This window comes from Oncorhynchus nerka, linkage group LG27 (assembly GCF_034236695.1).
Source record: "Oncorhynchus nerka isolate Pitt River linkage group LG27, Oner_Uvic_2.0, whole genome shotgun sequence".
NCBI classification, from domain to species: domain Eukaryota; kingdom Metazoa; phylum Chordata; class Actinopteri; order Salmoniformes; family Salmonidae; genus Oncorhynchus; species Oncorhynchus nerka.
In genome coordinates, this window is record NC_088422.1 from 18886811 (window position 1) to 18904229 (window position 17419).

Here is a 17419-nt window from a genome sequence, read left to right on the forward strand (position 1 = left end):
TGATGGATGGGGAGAACAATGGAGTGGGTGTTTGGATGAATGTGGTAAGTCAATTTATGAATGACACTGCAGCACAGTTAATCATAAATTCAGTGATATTGTTTTACAAAGTGAACCAAATTTGAACTTACACAGCTATTAGGAAGATTATTTTTGCATCACAGAAAAGTGTTCCACTTTTGTTTTTGAATAAAAAAGTGTTTGAATCACATTCTGGCTAATGTCACGCTGTGCAACAAGCCTACATAAATACTTTGTGTGTTACTGTGTGTATGTCCCTCCCCGCTCGAGTTCTCTCAGGTGGTATGCTTCATAGAACACAGCCTTAGTGTTGACAATGTCTCCCAGAGAGAGAAAAAAAGTGTAATATTGCGAGCTGAATACAGAGGGCAAAATGGTGTACATGTAGGCCTAGGTATCCAAGGTTGACGATGCCCATCCCTCCCTTTGTTTTAGGTGGTACCATGGGAAGCTGGACCGGACCATTGCTGAGGAGCGGTTGCGGCAGGCCAAGACTCCTGGCAGCTACCTCATCAGGGAGAGTGACCGCCGTCCCGGCTCCTTTGTCCTGTCCTTCCTCAGCTTGACCAGCGTGGTCAACCATTTCAGGTCAGTCAAAGCATGCGCACGCACACACACACACACACACACACACGGAGTTAATTAATTCACAATGCATTAGTCATGACGCAGGTCAATCGCACAGACACAGAAGTCTCCATGACCTGTATATCGTGGGCTACAAACCTTTTTTTGTAGTCCCATGGTTCTTAAACTTTTTCAGCTCGAGACCCAAACAAGAAATGAACCACTATCCCTTGACCTATCCCTGTGGGTTACAGATACAGACACTATGAATACTGCACAAACCACTGAGTCTAAGTTTATAGCCTTAGCCACCATGTCTCTAACAGCCTGCATCACAGAACAGAAAGTGAGCCAATGCAGATGTTAGACATAACATTCAGGATCCCATTGCTGGCTCCTTTGGGGCAAGTGTGTGGGTGAAGGTGAGACTTGTCTTTGACAGAGGGGTGCATGGGTGGACGGCTCGGCAACCATGCTTCCGATTACCAGCAGGCAGGACATTACCTCCATCCCCTCATTACCTTTTGGGGCTCAGGTAGCCTAGTGGTTAGAGCGTTTGGCCTGTAACCCGAAAGGGTGCTGGATTTAATTCCCAAGCTGACAAGGTAAAAATCTGTTCTGCCCCTGAACAAGGCAGTTAACACGCTGTTCCCCGGTAGGCCGTCATTGTAAATAAGAATTTGTTCTTAACTGACTTGCCTAGTTAAATAAAGGTGTTTTAAAAAAATACCACCCCCTTATCTTAGTATTGTGTCTCCATCAGACATTAGCCCCTGACAACACTACCCACTCGCATCTACTGAAATGTGGAGAAGAAATGACCTTTTCACAGCACTCCTGGTGTGTGAAGTTTTCTGGGTGTCTCCAGTGCTTTGGATGGCTGTGAGAGTGATGTTAGTCAGAACATGCATGCAGCCATCCACAAATAGCAGTTCTGTCTGCCCTATCTTGGCTCTGTGTCCACAATACTGTGGGGTCCTTTTGTAGCTCATTTGGTAGAGCATAGCACTTGTAATGCCAGGGTAGTGGGTTAAATTTTCGGGATGACCCATACGTAAAATGTATGCAAGTCGCTTTGGATAAAAGCGTTTGCTAAATGGCATATTTATTAATACCTTCAGGGTGTGTGCACTGTACATTCAACTGTATTCATTCCAGTTCGATATATCTGTCGATAAGGCCCGGCCTGCATTCATGACATCACCCGCGCCTGGACCAGATCAACACCAAGCATTTCAATAGACGACTGAATAACGTATGGGGAAATGATGGCATCTCATTCACAGCATTTCTTTAGAGACATGATAGCGTTGATGCTGGAAACCCTTGTGGAATGGTATTAGGAAGGCAAGGTTAAACAATAGCCTAACCATGGGAAGATGTCCTTGAATGGTGTCTAATCTACTGTACATTAGTCAGACAGAGATTTGCTCAACAGATGGGCTGCGACTGAAGGATTATTCTAGGCTCCCCACTGTTAGCTGGCTCGCCAAGACTTTAATCATGCCATTGTCATCATTACTTGAGTAATTTCACACCCGACTATAATCAGTTGAGTCATGATAGTTTAATGCATCTGTTCTCCTTTTTGTTTCACAGATCCCAGGGCAAGTGGGACTAATTGTAGCACTGTGCTGTTCTGCTCTTGTACTTTTTGATGGTTTGAGTAGAATTTATGGAAAGTGTAGCATACTTATTTCTGCTGATTTTAATTGTTCAAACTGACAATTGAATTTAGGCCTTTATTTTCATATTTAATATTTTCTGCACACAGCACATTTTGCTTAGTGAATCAATTTGATATTGTGCTCTGTGTATCTGTGCATGTTTACAGGATAATCGCCATGTGTGGAGACTATTACATTGGCGGGCGCCGGTTCTCGTCCCTGTCGGACCTGATTGGTTATTACAGCTATGTGTCTTGCCTGCTGAAAGGTGAAAAGCTGCTATCACCCGTGGCTCCCCCAGAGGTAAGATTCCATTACACTCAAGAGTAGAAAGAGGTAAGACTTTTTTTCCCCCCTACATATTCAATGTACAGTGCCTTCAAAGTGTTCACACCCCTTGACTTAACATTTAGTAGTTATAGGCTGGATTTAAAATGTATTAAATTTAGATTTTTTGGGGGGGGGTCACTGGCCTACACAACACCCAATAATGTCAAAGTAGAATTATGTTTTTAGAAATGTTTACGTAAATGTCTTGGGTCAATCCGTATTCAACCTCTTTGTTATGGCAAGCCTAAATAAGTTCAGGAGTAAACATTTGCATAATTTAAATAAGTTGACTCACTCTGTGTTTAACATTTTATTTTTGACTACCTCATCTCTATACCCCACCCACGCAATTATCTGTAAGGTCCCCCAGTCGAGCAAGGAATTTCAAACACAGATCCAACCCTAAAGACCAGGGAGGTTTTTCAATGCCTCGCAAAAAAGGGCACCTATTGGTAACCTAACAGTTGTGGCTACTTCACGTGGTGTATTGTTTTCTCTAATTTCTTGCCCTTTGTGCTGTTGTCTGTAACCAATAATGTGTGTACCATGTTTTGTGTTGCTACCATGCTGGGTTGTTGTCTTAGGTCTCTCTTTATGTAGTGTTGTCTCTTGTCGTGATGTGTTTTTGTCTTATTTTTTAATAATCCCAGCCCCTGTCCACGCAGGAGACCTTTTGGTAGGTAAATAAGAATTTGTTCTTAACTCACTAGCCTAGTTAAAAGGTAAAGATCTGGTAAACATTTAAAAAGCAGACATTGAACATCCCTTTGAGCATGGTGAAGTTATTATTTACACTTTGGATGGGCTATCAATACACCCAGTCACTACAAAGATACAAGCGTCCTTCCTAACTCAGTTGCCGGAGAATTATGATACCGCTCAGGGATTTTACCATGAGGCCAATGGTGACTTTAAAACAGAGTTTAATGGCTGTGATAGAACTGAGGATGGATCAACAATATTGTAGTTACTCCACAATACTAACCTAATTGACAGTGAAAAGGAAGCCTGTACAGAATAAAAAGTATTCCAAAATATGCATCCTGTTTGCAACAAAGCACTAAAGTAATACTAAAAAAAAATGCAAATAACATTTCACTCTAGTAGGCTAGAGACAGGAAAATAACCACATTTATGTGTGGAACCAATTTATACAAATCTTTCCATACAAACATTTTCCTACAAAACTGGGCATGAACTATAAACAGTAGCTTACTGCTAACAAAGGAGCTGTAGAATAATATAGTAGTTCAGTATAATGCTTCTAGAAAGAAATGGCTAAATGCAAAAAGGAAAATACAACATTTTAAAATATGTCCAGATTAGACATTGTGCTTGTTTTGACAAGTGGGCAGAAATCCACATAGTCAGTGAGAGAGGAAAAATCTATTTTAATAAAAAATGTTTTCAGGCTGTAACACAACAAAATGTGGAACAAGGCAAGTGGTATGAAATACTTTCTGAAGACACTGTATCTGGGAGATATCTGTCCCAACTTCCCCTACACCCCAGGCCATATTTCATAACCATCTCGAGAGAGCGAGAAGCCAGGAAAATACTAATGAGAGGTGTCCTGGAGGTTGTCTAGTCGAATATTTTCATTTAGATTGCTGAGGGGAGGGTTTGAAGATTTTATTGGAAGCATTGGTTAATAGTGCAGTTTTTTAATAGTGTGCTTGTGTCTGTCTGTGCTTGTGTGTAGCCTGTAGAGGACAGGAGGCGAGTGAGAGCCATTCTTCCATACACCAAAGTGCCAGAGACCGATGAGATCAGGTAAAACCTACAAAGACACATTTTATGGAATGTGAGTGCCTTGTTGGAGAGGACTGACAAGCACATCATCCGAATAATACAAAAACAGACCTCTCCCTGTCATTTAGCAAGACCCAGCACACTAACAGGTGAGTCTGGCTATTCTTTGTCAGATCATGAGAAACGTCTTTCTGAATCCAAGCCTTAACACAGAGATACTGCTAGCTCAGTCTTAGCTGACTGGATAGAACCATGCAATCTTTCTTTACAGTGGTGTGTAGCTTAAAGGAGACACATTGTGGTGAATTAATGCTACTACATCCAAACACTGCTGCAGGGACTTGCTTCCATTTAGCCATGCGCATTAGTGAGGTCGGGCACTGATATTGTGCGATTAGACCTGGCTCGCAGTCAGCATTCCAATTCATCCCTAAGGTGTTCGATGGGGTTGAGGTCAGGGCTCTGTGTAGGCCAGTCAAGTTTTTCCACCGATCTTGACAAACCACTTCTGTGTGGACCTTACTTTGTGCACGGGGGGCATAGTCATGCTAAAACAGGAACGAGCCTGCCCTAAACTGTTGCCACAAAGTTGGAAGCACAGAAATGTCTAGAATGTCATTGTATGCTGTTGCTTTAAGATTTCCCTTCACTGGAACAAAGAGACCTAGCCCGACCCATGAGAAATAGCCACCAAACTTTATAGTTGCCACCATGCATTTGGGCAGGTAGTTCTCCTGGCATTCGCCAAACCCAGATTTGTCTGTCTACCAGATGGTGGAGCGTGATTCATCACTCCAGAGAACGTGTTTCCACTGCTCCAATGGCGGCAAGCTTTACACCACTCCAGCCGACAGGGTGTGTGCTGCCATTGAGCATGGTGATATTAGGCTTGTGTTCAGCTGCTCGGCCATGGGAACCCATTTCATGAAGCTCTTGACTGAACAGTTCTTGTGCTGACGTTGCTTGCAGATGCTTCAGTACTCGCTCTGTGAGCTTGTGTGGCCTACCACTTCGCGGCTGAGCCGTTGTTGCTCCTAGATGTTTCCATTTCACAATAACAGCACCTACAGTTGACCGAGGAAGCTCTAGCAGGGCAGATATTTGACAAACTGACTTGTTGGAAAGGTGGGATCTAATGACGGTGCCACGTTGAAAGTCTGAGTTCTTCAGTCATTCTACAGTCAATGTTTGTCTATGGAGATTGCATGGATGTGTGCTCCATTTTTATACACCTGACAGGTGTGACTGAAATAGCTGAATACACTCATTTAAAGGGGTGTCCACATACTAGTTCAGTCGGCGATTAGCTGTAAAGCCTCAAGGAACCCCCACAGCCTTTAGATCTCTTAACTAAATAGACAATCATTATTGAGGAAAACAGTGTTATTTTTTGTCTAAAAGGAGATACAAGTGTAAGTACATGTGTAGCAAAACATTGACCTGTTCCTCCTCTCCTGTCCGTCAGCTTCCTGAAAGGGGACATGTTTATCGTTCACAATGAACTGGATGACGGCTGGATGTGGGTGACCAACGTGAGGACAGAGGAGCAGGGCCTCATTGTAGAGGATCTAGTGGAGGAGGTGGTGAGTTAAAGGCTTAAGTTCAGCCCTAACCAGACACTATTCATTCTGCCCCAAACGGTACACTATGTTGTGCACTACTAAAGTAAATATGGTACCATTTGGGAAACTGTTGTGGTTTGCCGTTTGAAAACGCCTTCAACCTTTTTTTTTAAACGTTACATTTTAATTTTTTTTTTAACCCAAGTGGCAATGGTAGCCATTTTATAAATATTTTCTGTCTTTTAAATTTGTCATAACTGCTCCACTGATTGGTTGAACTGACATTGTTCTTGTTTTCAGGGACGGGAGGAGGACCCACATGAGGGCAAAGTGTAAGTTTATTTTTATTCCCCCCCCCCACACACACACACACGCACACACACAGAGAACATCAACTCAATAGGAGAGATTCATTTGTTAAAATGGCTCATAGGCTATCTAAAAATATAATTGGAAGTTCATTATATCCCCACCTTCTGGCTGCCTCTGCACGCAACCCATGGTTACAATATCTTCTATCCAACATATGTTTTCCTGTTGTGAAGGGGAGTGTGGGGTATACGAGAGGTCGACCGATTTAATCGGAATGGCCGATTTTTAATTAGGGCCGATATCAAGTTTTCATAACAATCGGAAATCTGTATTTTGGGGCACCGATTTGGCCGTTTTTTAAAATGTTTTATTTATTTAACTAGGCAAGTCAGTTAAGAACACATTCTTATTTTCAATGACTGCCTAGGAATGGTGGGTTAACTGCCTCGTTCAGGGGCAGAATGACAGATTTTCACCCTGTCAGCTCGGGGGATCCAATCTGGCAACCTTACAGTTAACTAGTCCAACGCTATAACGACCTGCCTCTCTCTCGTTGCACTCCACAAGAAGACTGCCTGTTACGCGAATGCAGTAAGCCAAGGTAAGTTGCTAGCTAGCATTAAACTTATCTTATAAAATCAATCAATCATAATCACTAGTTAACTGCACATGGTTGATGATAGTAATAGATATTATCTAGCGTGTCCTGCGTTGCATATAATCTGACTGAGCATAGAAGCATCTAAGTATCTAACTGAGCGGTGGTAGGCAGAAGCAGGCATGTAAACATTCATTCAAACAGCACTTTCTTTGTGTTTTGCCAGCAGCTCTTTGTTGTGCGTCAAGCATTGCGCTGTTTATGACTTCAAGCCTATCAACTCCCGAGATGAGACTGGTGTAACCGAAGTGAAATGGCTAGCTAGTTAGCGCATGGTACAAATGGTATAGAGGGAAATAGTCCTATAATAATTACAACCTAAAACTTCTTACTTTGGAATATTGAAGACTCATTTTAAAAGGAACCACCAGCTTTCATATGTTCTCATGCTCTGAGCAAGGAACTTAAACGTTAGCTTTCTTACATGGCACATATTGCACTTTTACTTTCTTCTCCAACACTTTGTTTTTGCATTATTTAAACCAAATTGAACACGTTTCATTATTTATTTGAGGCTAAATTGATTTTATTGATGTATTATATGAAGCTAAAATAAGTGTTCATTCAGTATTGTTGTAATTGTCATTATTGCAAAGTAAAAATCGGCCGATTTAATCGGTATCGGCTTTTTTGGTCCTCCAATAATCGGTATCAGCGTTGAAAAATCATAATCGGTCGACCTCTAGTGTATACAGCATACGTCGTCAGTGACATTGACATAGTCCATGTTTGCATCCATGCGGCTCAGTGAAGTCTATGATGTAGTTTGGGACTCTGATACAAACACAATCCGGCTGTATATCTAGGTGTGTTTATTTTGTTTGCCAGCCTCCCGAAGACGGACTGTAGAATGTGAAAAATACATTTCACAAATCAAGCATCAATTTATTTTTTCAGTTAATTAATTCAGACTAAGTTTACTATCTGATGTCACAATTGGCCAAGTCCAACAGGATCTATCAAGTTGTGATTCATCATTTTTGACTGATCCGACCCTTCTGAAACCCCTCACTGCCCCTTTTTAACCCAGCACATATTGATCTGTCGGTTTTCTTTCCCTCTACACTCTCCAATGGTCCATCCTGTCTTTAGCTGGTATCACGGCAAGATCCGCAAACAGGAGGCCTATAACCTTCTGATGACAGGTACCACTATACTTTACATATTACATGATCCTCACTATAACCTTCTGATGATGGGTATACTCTCTCTGCACAGTGGGGGTTACATTCCCATTTCTATGTGCTCTTGTTATCAACAAAATGTTCTGTTGCCGAAATATATGTTCCGATAATGTATTGGTAGTAAAACATCAATACTAAACATGTTAATGCCAACAATATCAGTGAGTTTCTCTCGCTCTCTTTCATTTAGTTGGTCAAGTGTGCAGCTTCCTGGTCCGGCCGTCAGACAACACACCCGGGGATTACTCACTGTTTTTTCGCACTAATGAGAACATCCAAAGGTTTAAGATATGCCCCACCCCCAACAATCAGTACATGATGGGGGGGAGGTACTATAACAGGTATGTGTGACGGGGGCTCATACTGTCTCCCAGTGCAGTAACCATCAACCATGAGGCAGGCATTCAATAGAAAATAACTGGTTAGGAAAACCCTGTGGCCTTACCTATAATTGTATAAAGATGTTGTGATATCCAGGTTTACAGTCCCACATAGAAATGTAGCTTATACAGAAAGTACTAAATACTATTAAGTCTGAAGCGTTATGATGGTCACCACTGGTCAGTAGAAATAACTGCTGTGCTCAGTCTCTTCTCTTTCTATCTCTCTCTCTTTGACAGTGTTGATGACGTTGTGGACCATTATAAGAAGGAGCAGATTGTAGAGGGCTACAACCTGAAAGATGCTGTTTCGGTGCAGGTAAGCCTGAGTTCAGAGACCTCCATAGTTGTGCAACCCCTATCATATCACTTTGAGAAGGCTATAGATTTACATGTATTTAATTTAATTGTGTTGTTTTATTGACATTCATGTTTGTATTTCAGCACCAGGAACAAGTGCTCTCAGAGTTGGTGGACGGCAAGGAGATCTATAACACTATCAGACGGAAAACGAAAGATGCGTTCTACAAAAACATTGTCAAGAAAGGCTACCTCCTATTCAACAAAGGTACAGTTGAAGTCGGAAGTTTACATACTTAGGTTGTAGTCATTACCTCGTTTTTCAACCACTCCACAAATTTCTTAACAAACTATAGTTTTGGCAAGTCGGTTAGGACATCTACTTTGTGCATGACACAAGTAATTTACAGATTATTTTACTTATAATTCACTGCATCACAATTCCAGTGGGTCAGAATCAAAGTTTATTTGTCACGAATACCGAATACAACATTGAAATGCTTACTTACAGGCTCTAACCAATAGTGCAAAAAAGGTATTAGGTGAACAATGGGTAAGTAAAGAAATAAAACGACAGTAAAAAGAGAGGCTATATACAGTAGCAAAGTACATACAGACACCGGTTTGTATGGCTGATTTGAATATGTACATGTAGTAGATATGGTTAAAGTGACTATGCATATGTGATGAACAGAGAGTAGCAGTAGCGTAAAAGAGGGGGTGGTGGGTGGCGGGACACAATGCAGATAGCCCGGTTAGCCAATGTGTGGTTGTTCTGCCAAATTGAGGTAGTATGTACATGAATGTATAGTTAAAGTGACTATGCATAGATGATAAACAGAGTAGCAGCAGCGTAAAGAGGGGTTTGGGGGGCACACATTACAAATATTCCAGGTAGACATTTGATTACCTGTTCAGGAGTCTTATGGCTTCGGGGTAAAAACTGTTGAGAAGCCTTTTTGTCCTAGACTTGGCACTCTGGTACTGCTTGCCATGCGGTAGTAGAGAGAACAATCTATGGCTGGGGTCTTTGACCATTTTTAGGGCCTTCCTCTGACACTGCCTGGTGTAGAGGTCCTGGATGGCAGGCAGCTTAGCCCCAGTGATGTACTGGGCCGTACGCACTACCCTCTGTCGTGCCTTGCGGATGGAGGCCGAGCAATTGGCATTGTCATTGATGCAAGCAGTCAGGATGCTGTGCCTTTAAACAGCTTGGAAATTTCCAGAAAATTATGTCATGGCTTTAGAAGCTTCTGATAGGCTAATTGATGTCAATTGGAGGTATACCTGTGGATGTATTTCAAGGCCTACCTTCAAACTCTGCCTATTTGCTTGACATCATGGGAATATCTAAAGAAATCAGCCAAGACCTCAGAAAAACAATTGTAGACCAAGTCTGGTTCATCCTTGGGGGCAATTTCCAAACACCTGAAGATGACCGCGTACTATTGTTTAAACACCATGGGACCACGCAGCCATTATACCGCTCAGGAAGGAGAGGCGTTTTGTCTCCCAGAGATGAACGTACTTTGGTGCGAAAAGTGCAAATCAATCCCAGAACAACAGCAAAGGACCTTGTGAAGATGCTGGAGGAAACAGATACAAATATATCTATATCCACAGTAAAACGAGTCCTGTATCGACATAACCTGAAAGGCCGCTCAGCAAGGAAGAAGCCACTGCTCCAAAACCGCCATAAAAAAGCCAGACTACGGTTTGCAACTGCACATGGGGACAAAGATCGTACTTTTTGGAGAAATGTCCTCTGGTCGGATGAAACAAATAGAACTGTTTGGCCATAATGACCATCGTTATGTTTGGAGGAAAAAGGGGGCGACTTGCAAGCCAAAGAACACAATCCCAACCGTGAAACACAGGGGTGGCAGCATCATGTTGTGGGGGTGTTTTAATGCTGGAGGGACCGGTGCACTTCACAAAATAGATGGTGTCATGAGGAAGAAAAATTATGTGGATATTATTGAAGCAACATCTCAAGACATCAGTCAGGAAGTTAAAGCTTGGTCGCAAATGGGTCTTCCAAATGGACAATGACCCCAAGCATACTTCCAGAGTTGTGGCAAAATGGCTTAAGGACAACAAAGGCAAGGTATCGAAGTAGCCATCACAAAGCCCTGACCTCAATCCTATAGAAAATTTGTGGGCAGAACTGAAAAAGCGTGTGTGAGCAAGTAAGCATACGAACCTGACAGTTACGTCAGGAGGACTGGGCCAAAATTCACCCAACTTATTGTGGGAAGCTTGTGGAAGGCTACCTGAAGTGTTTGACCCAAGTTAAACAATGTTTAAACAAAGGCAATGCTACCAAATACTAATTGAGTGCATGTCTGACCCACTGAGAATGTGATGAAAGAAATAAAAGCTGAAATAGATCACTCTACTATTATTCTGACATTTCACATTCTTAAAATGAAGTGGTGATCCTAAGACGGGGCATTTTTACTAGGATTAAATGTCAAATTGTGAAACTGAGTTTAAATGTGTAAATGTGTGTTATTTTATTTTACTAGGCAAGTCAGTTAAGAACAAATTCTTATTTTCAATGGCGGCCTAGGAACAGTGGGTTAACTGCCTGTTCAGGGGCAGAACGACAGATTTTGTACCTTGTCAGCTCGGGGATTTGAACTTGCAACCTTTCGGTTACTAGTCCAATGCTCTAACCACTAGGCTACCCTGCCGCCCCAATCGATCTTCTTTATGCTGAGTGCCAAGTAGAGACTCATCAGGTCCCGTTTGTTTGGTATGACTCTGCTCACAACCTTCCAATCTCAGGGCAGAAACCCTAACCGCAAGGCCACTGAGTTGGTAACAAAGGTACCAATATGTTTTTACTTTCTTGATTTTTCTACAGAGAATGGAACCTCAAATGTCTACAAATGTAATCTAGACCGTAGCCTGTTTCCATTACTCTTACTTCTCCCTGAAGTGGTCACTGGTATACCACCCCCCCCCATATTTAAAAGGAAAGGACTAGTGTGTTAAATATGGTGTAAACTCCTCCATAAACTTGAGGGAGTGAAGAAGTGCAGGCAGATGAGAGAGAATTTGGAAATTGACCTGACGTCTTCTCCTATCCTCCCTAACCCTCTCACCATCTCCAGGCAAAGGTAAGCGGTGGAAGAACCTCTACTTCATCCTGGAGGGGAACGACGCCCAGCTCATCTACTTTGAGAGTGAGAAGAGAGCCACCAAACCCAAAGGTCTGATTGACCTGAGTGTGTGTTCCGTGTACGGTGTGCACGACAGTCTGTTTGGCAGGTGAGACACACGTTGATCTGAGTGGACATTGACAAGAATGAATCATTGCAAAATAACAATAGCTACTTTACGGAGGGAAAATGTACTTACTACAACTGATATTATGTGGTTGTCTCAGCTAGCTCTCTTAAGATGAATGCATTAATTGTAATTCACTCTGGATAAGAGCAAAATGTCAAATGTATTTTTTATTTTATTTTTGTTGCCGTGTTGTGCTGAGTTTTGTACTTAGTTCTCCGCAGTCTGAATTTGATCAATTGGATACATTCGATTGGGCACGTACTTGTTCAGTAATGCCTGGCTGTCCTGTTTGCAGACCAAACTGTTTCCAAGTTGTGGTCCAGCACTTTAGTGAGGAACAGTACATATTCTACTTCGCTGGCGAGACTCCTGAACAGGCACAGGTTTGTACCGATCCCTCTTTGTTTGTCTGTCTGTCTGGATGTTCTGTCCCAATCACACCTTTCTTTAGTATTACAGTGTTCTTTCCTCTCTGTAGGACTGGATGAAATGTCTGCACACGTTCTGCAGTAACCTTAGGAAACCCACCCAGCCCACTCCCAACAAGAGGCTCCGACAGGTACAAACACTGGCAATTCCAGTCAAATGCTGTTTGCATTGTGCATTTCAGAAAATGCATTTGCCACATGTATGCATAGTATATCAAATTCATAACACATTTGTTTGATTTGGCAATACAGTATTGAATCTTGAAATGCAAGTTGGGCCTCAACTTCCCAAAGAACAAACCCTATGCATCAATCATATTTTTTAATTTTTTAGATTGTTTACCAAGATGTTCATTTGATATTATGCCATTATCCAAAGTGGCTTGTCTGTGACCCAATGTGAGATTCAAACCCGCTACTGTGGTGTTCCATGCACCTTACTCCAGCCAGCTGAGGCATCAGAAACCCTGACTGTCTGTCGTCCTGGTGTGTGTGTCCCATCAGGTGAGCAGCCTGGTCCTGTATGTGGAGGAGGCCCACAAGCTGCCTGTGAAGCACTTCACCAACCCCTACTGCAACATCTACCTGAACAATGTGCAGGTGGCCAAGACCCACCCCCGAGAGGGTCAGAACCCCGTCTTCACAGAAGAGTTCATCTTTGAGTCAGTCCCAATTACAACTCCATTCAATGGCAATTTAGTGTGAAATGGACATTTGTATTTGGCTTCCATATACTTTAACTTATACCATAACTTCTCACTGCACTTAGTAATATGTCCATAATATTGCATTGATACAATGATTAGCTATCATGTTCCTTACATTGACCGACATTTTTTGTATTCCCCTCAGTGACTTGTCGAGTGAAATCAACAGGTTTGAAATCAGCCTGAGCAATAAGACAAAGAAGAGCAAAGAAAGTGACATCTGTGAGTCACCGTTCTACTTGGACTAGACATCTCAAACCCTCTCCTTTTATAATCCCATTCCATATCGATATGAGAAATGACTTGCGGCAGTGTGTTAGTGCCCCTGTGTTCCACTCAATCTTCATCTCTCTCTCCCTCTGCCTCAGTGTTCATGCGTTGCCAGCTGAGCCGCCTACAGAAGGGCCAGATGATAGACGAGTGGTTCCCTCTGAGCTCCCACGTGCCTCTGAAGGGCATCGAGCCGGGCTCTCTGAGGGTCCGAGCCCGCTACTCCATGGAGAAAATCATGCCTGAGGAGGAGTACAGTGAGTTCAAAGAGGTCAGACATGCCCTACTAATGAAGATGATTCATGATTTCATCAATGTAGGATTAAGTCAAATCAAAGTTTATTGGTCGTGTACACAGTTTTGCAGATGTTATCGCAGGTGCAGCAAAAGGCTTGTTTCCAGCTCCAACAAAGGTATAATTACCAGCACACATTCAGTGAGACATCCAAAACAAGGATTTGCAGTTACCTGGTTACACAACCCTGCTGCCTTATCTACATAGACTTGGAATCACTGGCCACTTTGATAATGGAACACTAGTCCCTATAATAATGTTTACATACTGCTTTACTCATCTCATATGTACTGTATTCTATTCTACTTTGTTAGTCAATGCCACTCTGATATTGCTCAAGCTAATATTTATATATTTCTTAATTCAATTTTTTTTCTTAGATTTGTGTTTTTCGAATTTTTAGATACTACTGCACTGTTGGAGCTAGAAACACCAGCATTTCACTACACCTGAAATAACATCTGCTAAATATGTGTATGTGACCAATACAATTTGATTTAATACACATACTCAGTGAGACATCCAAAACAAGGATCAGCAGTTGGTTACATAGTGTATTGTGATGTGCAGAGTACGTGTCCTGGAAAAGATAAGTGGAAAATGATAGCCCACTTGTTTTTACATCGTGTCACTGACCCTAGTCTGTCCTTCGGTCTGTCTGTCCGTGTCCCTCAGCTGATCCTGCTGAAGGAGTTCCATGTGATCTATGCTCTGGCCCATGTGTGTGGGCAGGACCGCACCCTGCTGGCCAGCATCCTGCTGCGCATCTTCAGACACGAGAAGACAGAGGCCCCCTTACTCAGGACACTCAATGACAGAGAGATCAACATGGAGGGTATTGAGATGAATATTTACAGATATTCTATTGTTCTAGCGACATCATTCTATTTTAGTGACATAGCATTTCCCTTTGGCTGGGTCTTTATCATCCTGAAGTATCTCCATTTGTAGATGCTTGGAGGCAGATTGTGTTAGTATGATTTCAACATGAAAGCTATGACAGACACACACACCGTTGGCTGACGAGAAGTCCGCTCTCTCTGACGTTTCACAGACGAGGCGACAACCCTGTTCCGAGCGACCACTCTGGCCAGCACGCTGATGGAGCAGTACATGAAGGCCACGGCCACACCCTTCGTCCACCACGCCCTCAAAGATACAATCCTCAAGATCATGGAGAGCAAGCAGTCCTGCGAGGTAAACACACACTTTCTATTTATGCAGAAAGGCTTTTCATACTTAGAGGTAGCCTTGTTTTTGTTTAGCCCAAGCTCTATCTACTGTATCTGTTTTGGCTTGTCAAATAGTTTGGGCAACATCTGTAAAGTTACGTTAGTCACAACTCTTTCAGCTGAGAAGCGTGTGGCCTCCAACCCAGCTATTTATTCATGTTATCTCCTGAGTGGAATGGAGCACTCTGCATTTGTAACATCATATTAGTACTTTGGCTACCCAGAAGACAAAACAGTAACTCATGACACAGATTCAACTTTGGTTCCTGCTTGGCATTCCCCAGTTTCTGTTGTGATCCCGCAGGACTCTGAATCTCTCTTCTTCTGGGACAGAGGGCATTACACACTGTGACATTTAACATTGATCTTGTACAGTTGCTTTCAACATCAAATCCTACTCTAGTGAAAGAAGAGGTCTCATGTAACACCTTCCTAATATTGAGTTGCACCGCCTTCTGCATCAGAACAGCCTCAAACCTTTCCTTCATTTACACTGATTTTGAAGTGGATTTAACAAGTGACGTCAGTAAGGGATCATAGCTTTCACCTGGTCAGTCTGTCATAGAAAGAGCAGGTGTTCATAATGTTTTGTACACTCAGTGTATGTCTATGATGAAACATCTCTTTCTCCCTCCCTCCCTCTAGCTGAACCCCTCCAAACTGGAGAAGAACGAGGATGTGCATCTGAACCTGGCCCACCTCCTCCTAATCCTGTCTGAGCTGGTGGAGAAGATCTTCATGGCGGCTGAGATCCTGCCCCCGTAAGCACACACACCACGTCCACGGTGCATATACCAACAAACTAACACGGGAACCATCCACATGTGATATAAGGGTTGGGTGATATACGAACTTTAGTCATATCGTGACTCGTTTATTTGGACTATCAAAAAGACTAATCAATCCCAGTTGATCATTTGACTAGAATTAAAACATTTCACTGTGTCTGTACTGTTCTGCTTTGTCAAGTGTAAATAGGCTTTCATCTGTCATCGACGATGACGTCCCCATCGATGATGGCTGTCAATCATTGTCGACACCCGATGACATCGTTCATCGGCCCAACCCTAATAAGTAAGGAAGTGTATATTCGACCAGCAGAACACAAACTTAAGTTTAGGCATAGGGGTCGAAATCACTTACGTTAGGTTTTGGAATAAGGTTGGGTATAGTTTGAGGTTAGGGAAAAGTAACATTGGGTTAGAGTACCACCACCCACCGCCATTAATTTTCTGCCAGTAAAATATACACTGCCAGTAAGAAACCATTTCCATAGTTTGAACCTTATATCATGACGTTCTTCTGTTGTACAATCAATTTATGTCATCGGACAAACCAACAAATTAACTGAAAACATGAAAGTAGCTCCAAAGGGTAGTTTGATGTGTATACAGTATATTTAAGTCACATTCCAGTATTCACATTTTCTCTCTCATTGACCCTTTCAGAACTCTACGATATATCTATGGGTGTCTACAGAAGTCAGTGCAGCAGAAATGGCCCAACACCACTATGAGAACCCGGGTGGTCAGGTAACTAACGATAGACACCATAACTCTACTTTGCGATCTGAAATCCTCATGTATAGGCATCGCATAGAATTGGAATGGTGAAGCCCTTGGTCAAGGGGGAGCTCTATTGGGAACATTTTAACAAAGTTCTACATGTGATGAATACAATTTTGATTTGAAGTACTGATTTCTTGTTTGGCTATTCCAGTGGCTTTGTGTTCCTGAGACTGATCTGTCCTGCCATCCTCAACCCAAGAATGTTCAACATCATCACTGGTGAGCTTAACCTGTTATGGCTGCAATCCCGATTCCCGGGATCGATATGACAACTACCAGTGAAAATAGAGGGCGCCGAATTCAAACCACAGAAATCTCATAATTAAAATTCATAAAACATACATACATGTCTTATATCATTTTAAAGCTATTTTCGTGGTTAATCCCACAAGTGTCCAATTTCAAATAGGCTTTTCAGCGAAAGCACTACAAACCACAATAAGCACAGCCATTTTCCAGCAAAATATAGCATTCACAAAAACCAGAAACAAAGAAAATTAATCACTAACCTTGAATTATCTTCATCAGATGACACTCATAGGACTTCGTTACACAATACATGCATGTTTTGTTTGATAAAGTTCATATTTATATAAAAAAAACTTTGAGTTTACATTGGCGTGTTAGATTCGCTAGTTCCAAAAACATCAAGTGATTTTGCACAGCCACATCATTCAACAGAAATACTCATCATAAATGTAGATGATAATACATACACATGGAATTATAGATATACCTCTCCTTAATGCAACCGCTGTGTCAGATTTTAAAAAAACTTTACGGAAAAAGAAACGCATGCAATAATCTGAGACGGCGCTCAAAAGTAAAAACACCACAGCCGCAAAGATGGCGTCAACATAAACAAGAAATTACATGATAAATATTCCCT

The 17419-nt window shown here is 42.1% G+C and overlaps 1 protein-coding gene across 5 annotated transcripts in view; it reads left to right on the forward strand.

The window, feature by feature from the left end:
• LOC115111300 (ras GTPase-activating protein 1-like) overlaps positions 1–17419 on the forward strand; it is a 46263-nt gene that overhangs the window by 16791 nt on the left and 12053 nt on the right. For all 5 annotated transcript variants that reach the window (XM_029637214.2, XM_065011425.1, XM_029637215.2 and 2 more), the window contains 21 exons: positions 457–609; positions 2423–2558; positions 4288–4358; positions 5803–5920; positions 6200–6231; positions 7962–8014; positions 8244–8394; positions 8674–8752; positions 8878–9001; positions 11853–12009; positions 12326–12413; positions 12509–12589; positions 12963–13120; positions 13311–13387; positions 13534–13706; positions 14406–14565; positions 14785–14927; positions 15608–15723; positions 15932–16036; positions 16411–16494; positions 16682–16749. In XM_029637214.2, the coding sequence (XP_029493074.2) occupies positions 457–609; positions 2423–2558; positions 4288–4358; positions 5803–5920; positions 6200–6231; positions 7962–8014; positions 8244–8394; positions 8674–8752; positions 8878–9001; positions 11853–12009; positions 12326–12413; positions 12509–12589; positions 12963–13120; positions 13311–13387; positions 13534–13706; positions 14406–14565; positions 14785–14927; positions 15608–15723; positions 15932–16036; positions 16411–16494; positions 16682–16749 (2327 nt within the window). The remainder of the gene's footprint in view (positions 1–456; positions 610–2422; positions 2559–4287; positions 4359–5802; positions 5921–6199; positions 6232–7961; positions 8015–8243; positions 8395–8673; positions 8753–8877; positions 9002–11852; positions 12010–12325; positions 12414–12508; positions 12590–12962; positions 13121–13310; positions 13388–13533; positions 13707–14405; positions 14566–14784; positions 14928–15607; positions 15724–15931; positions 16037–16410; positions 16495–16681; positions 16750–17419) is intronic.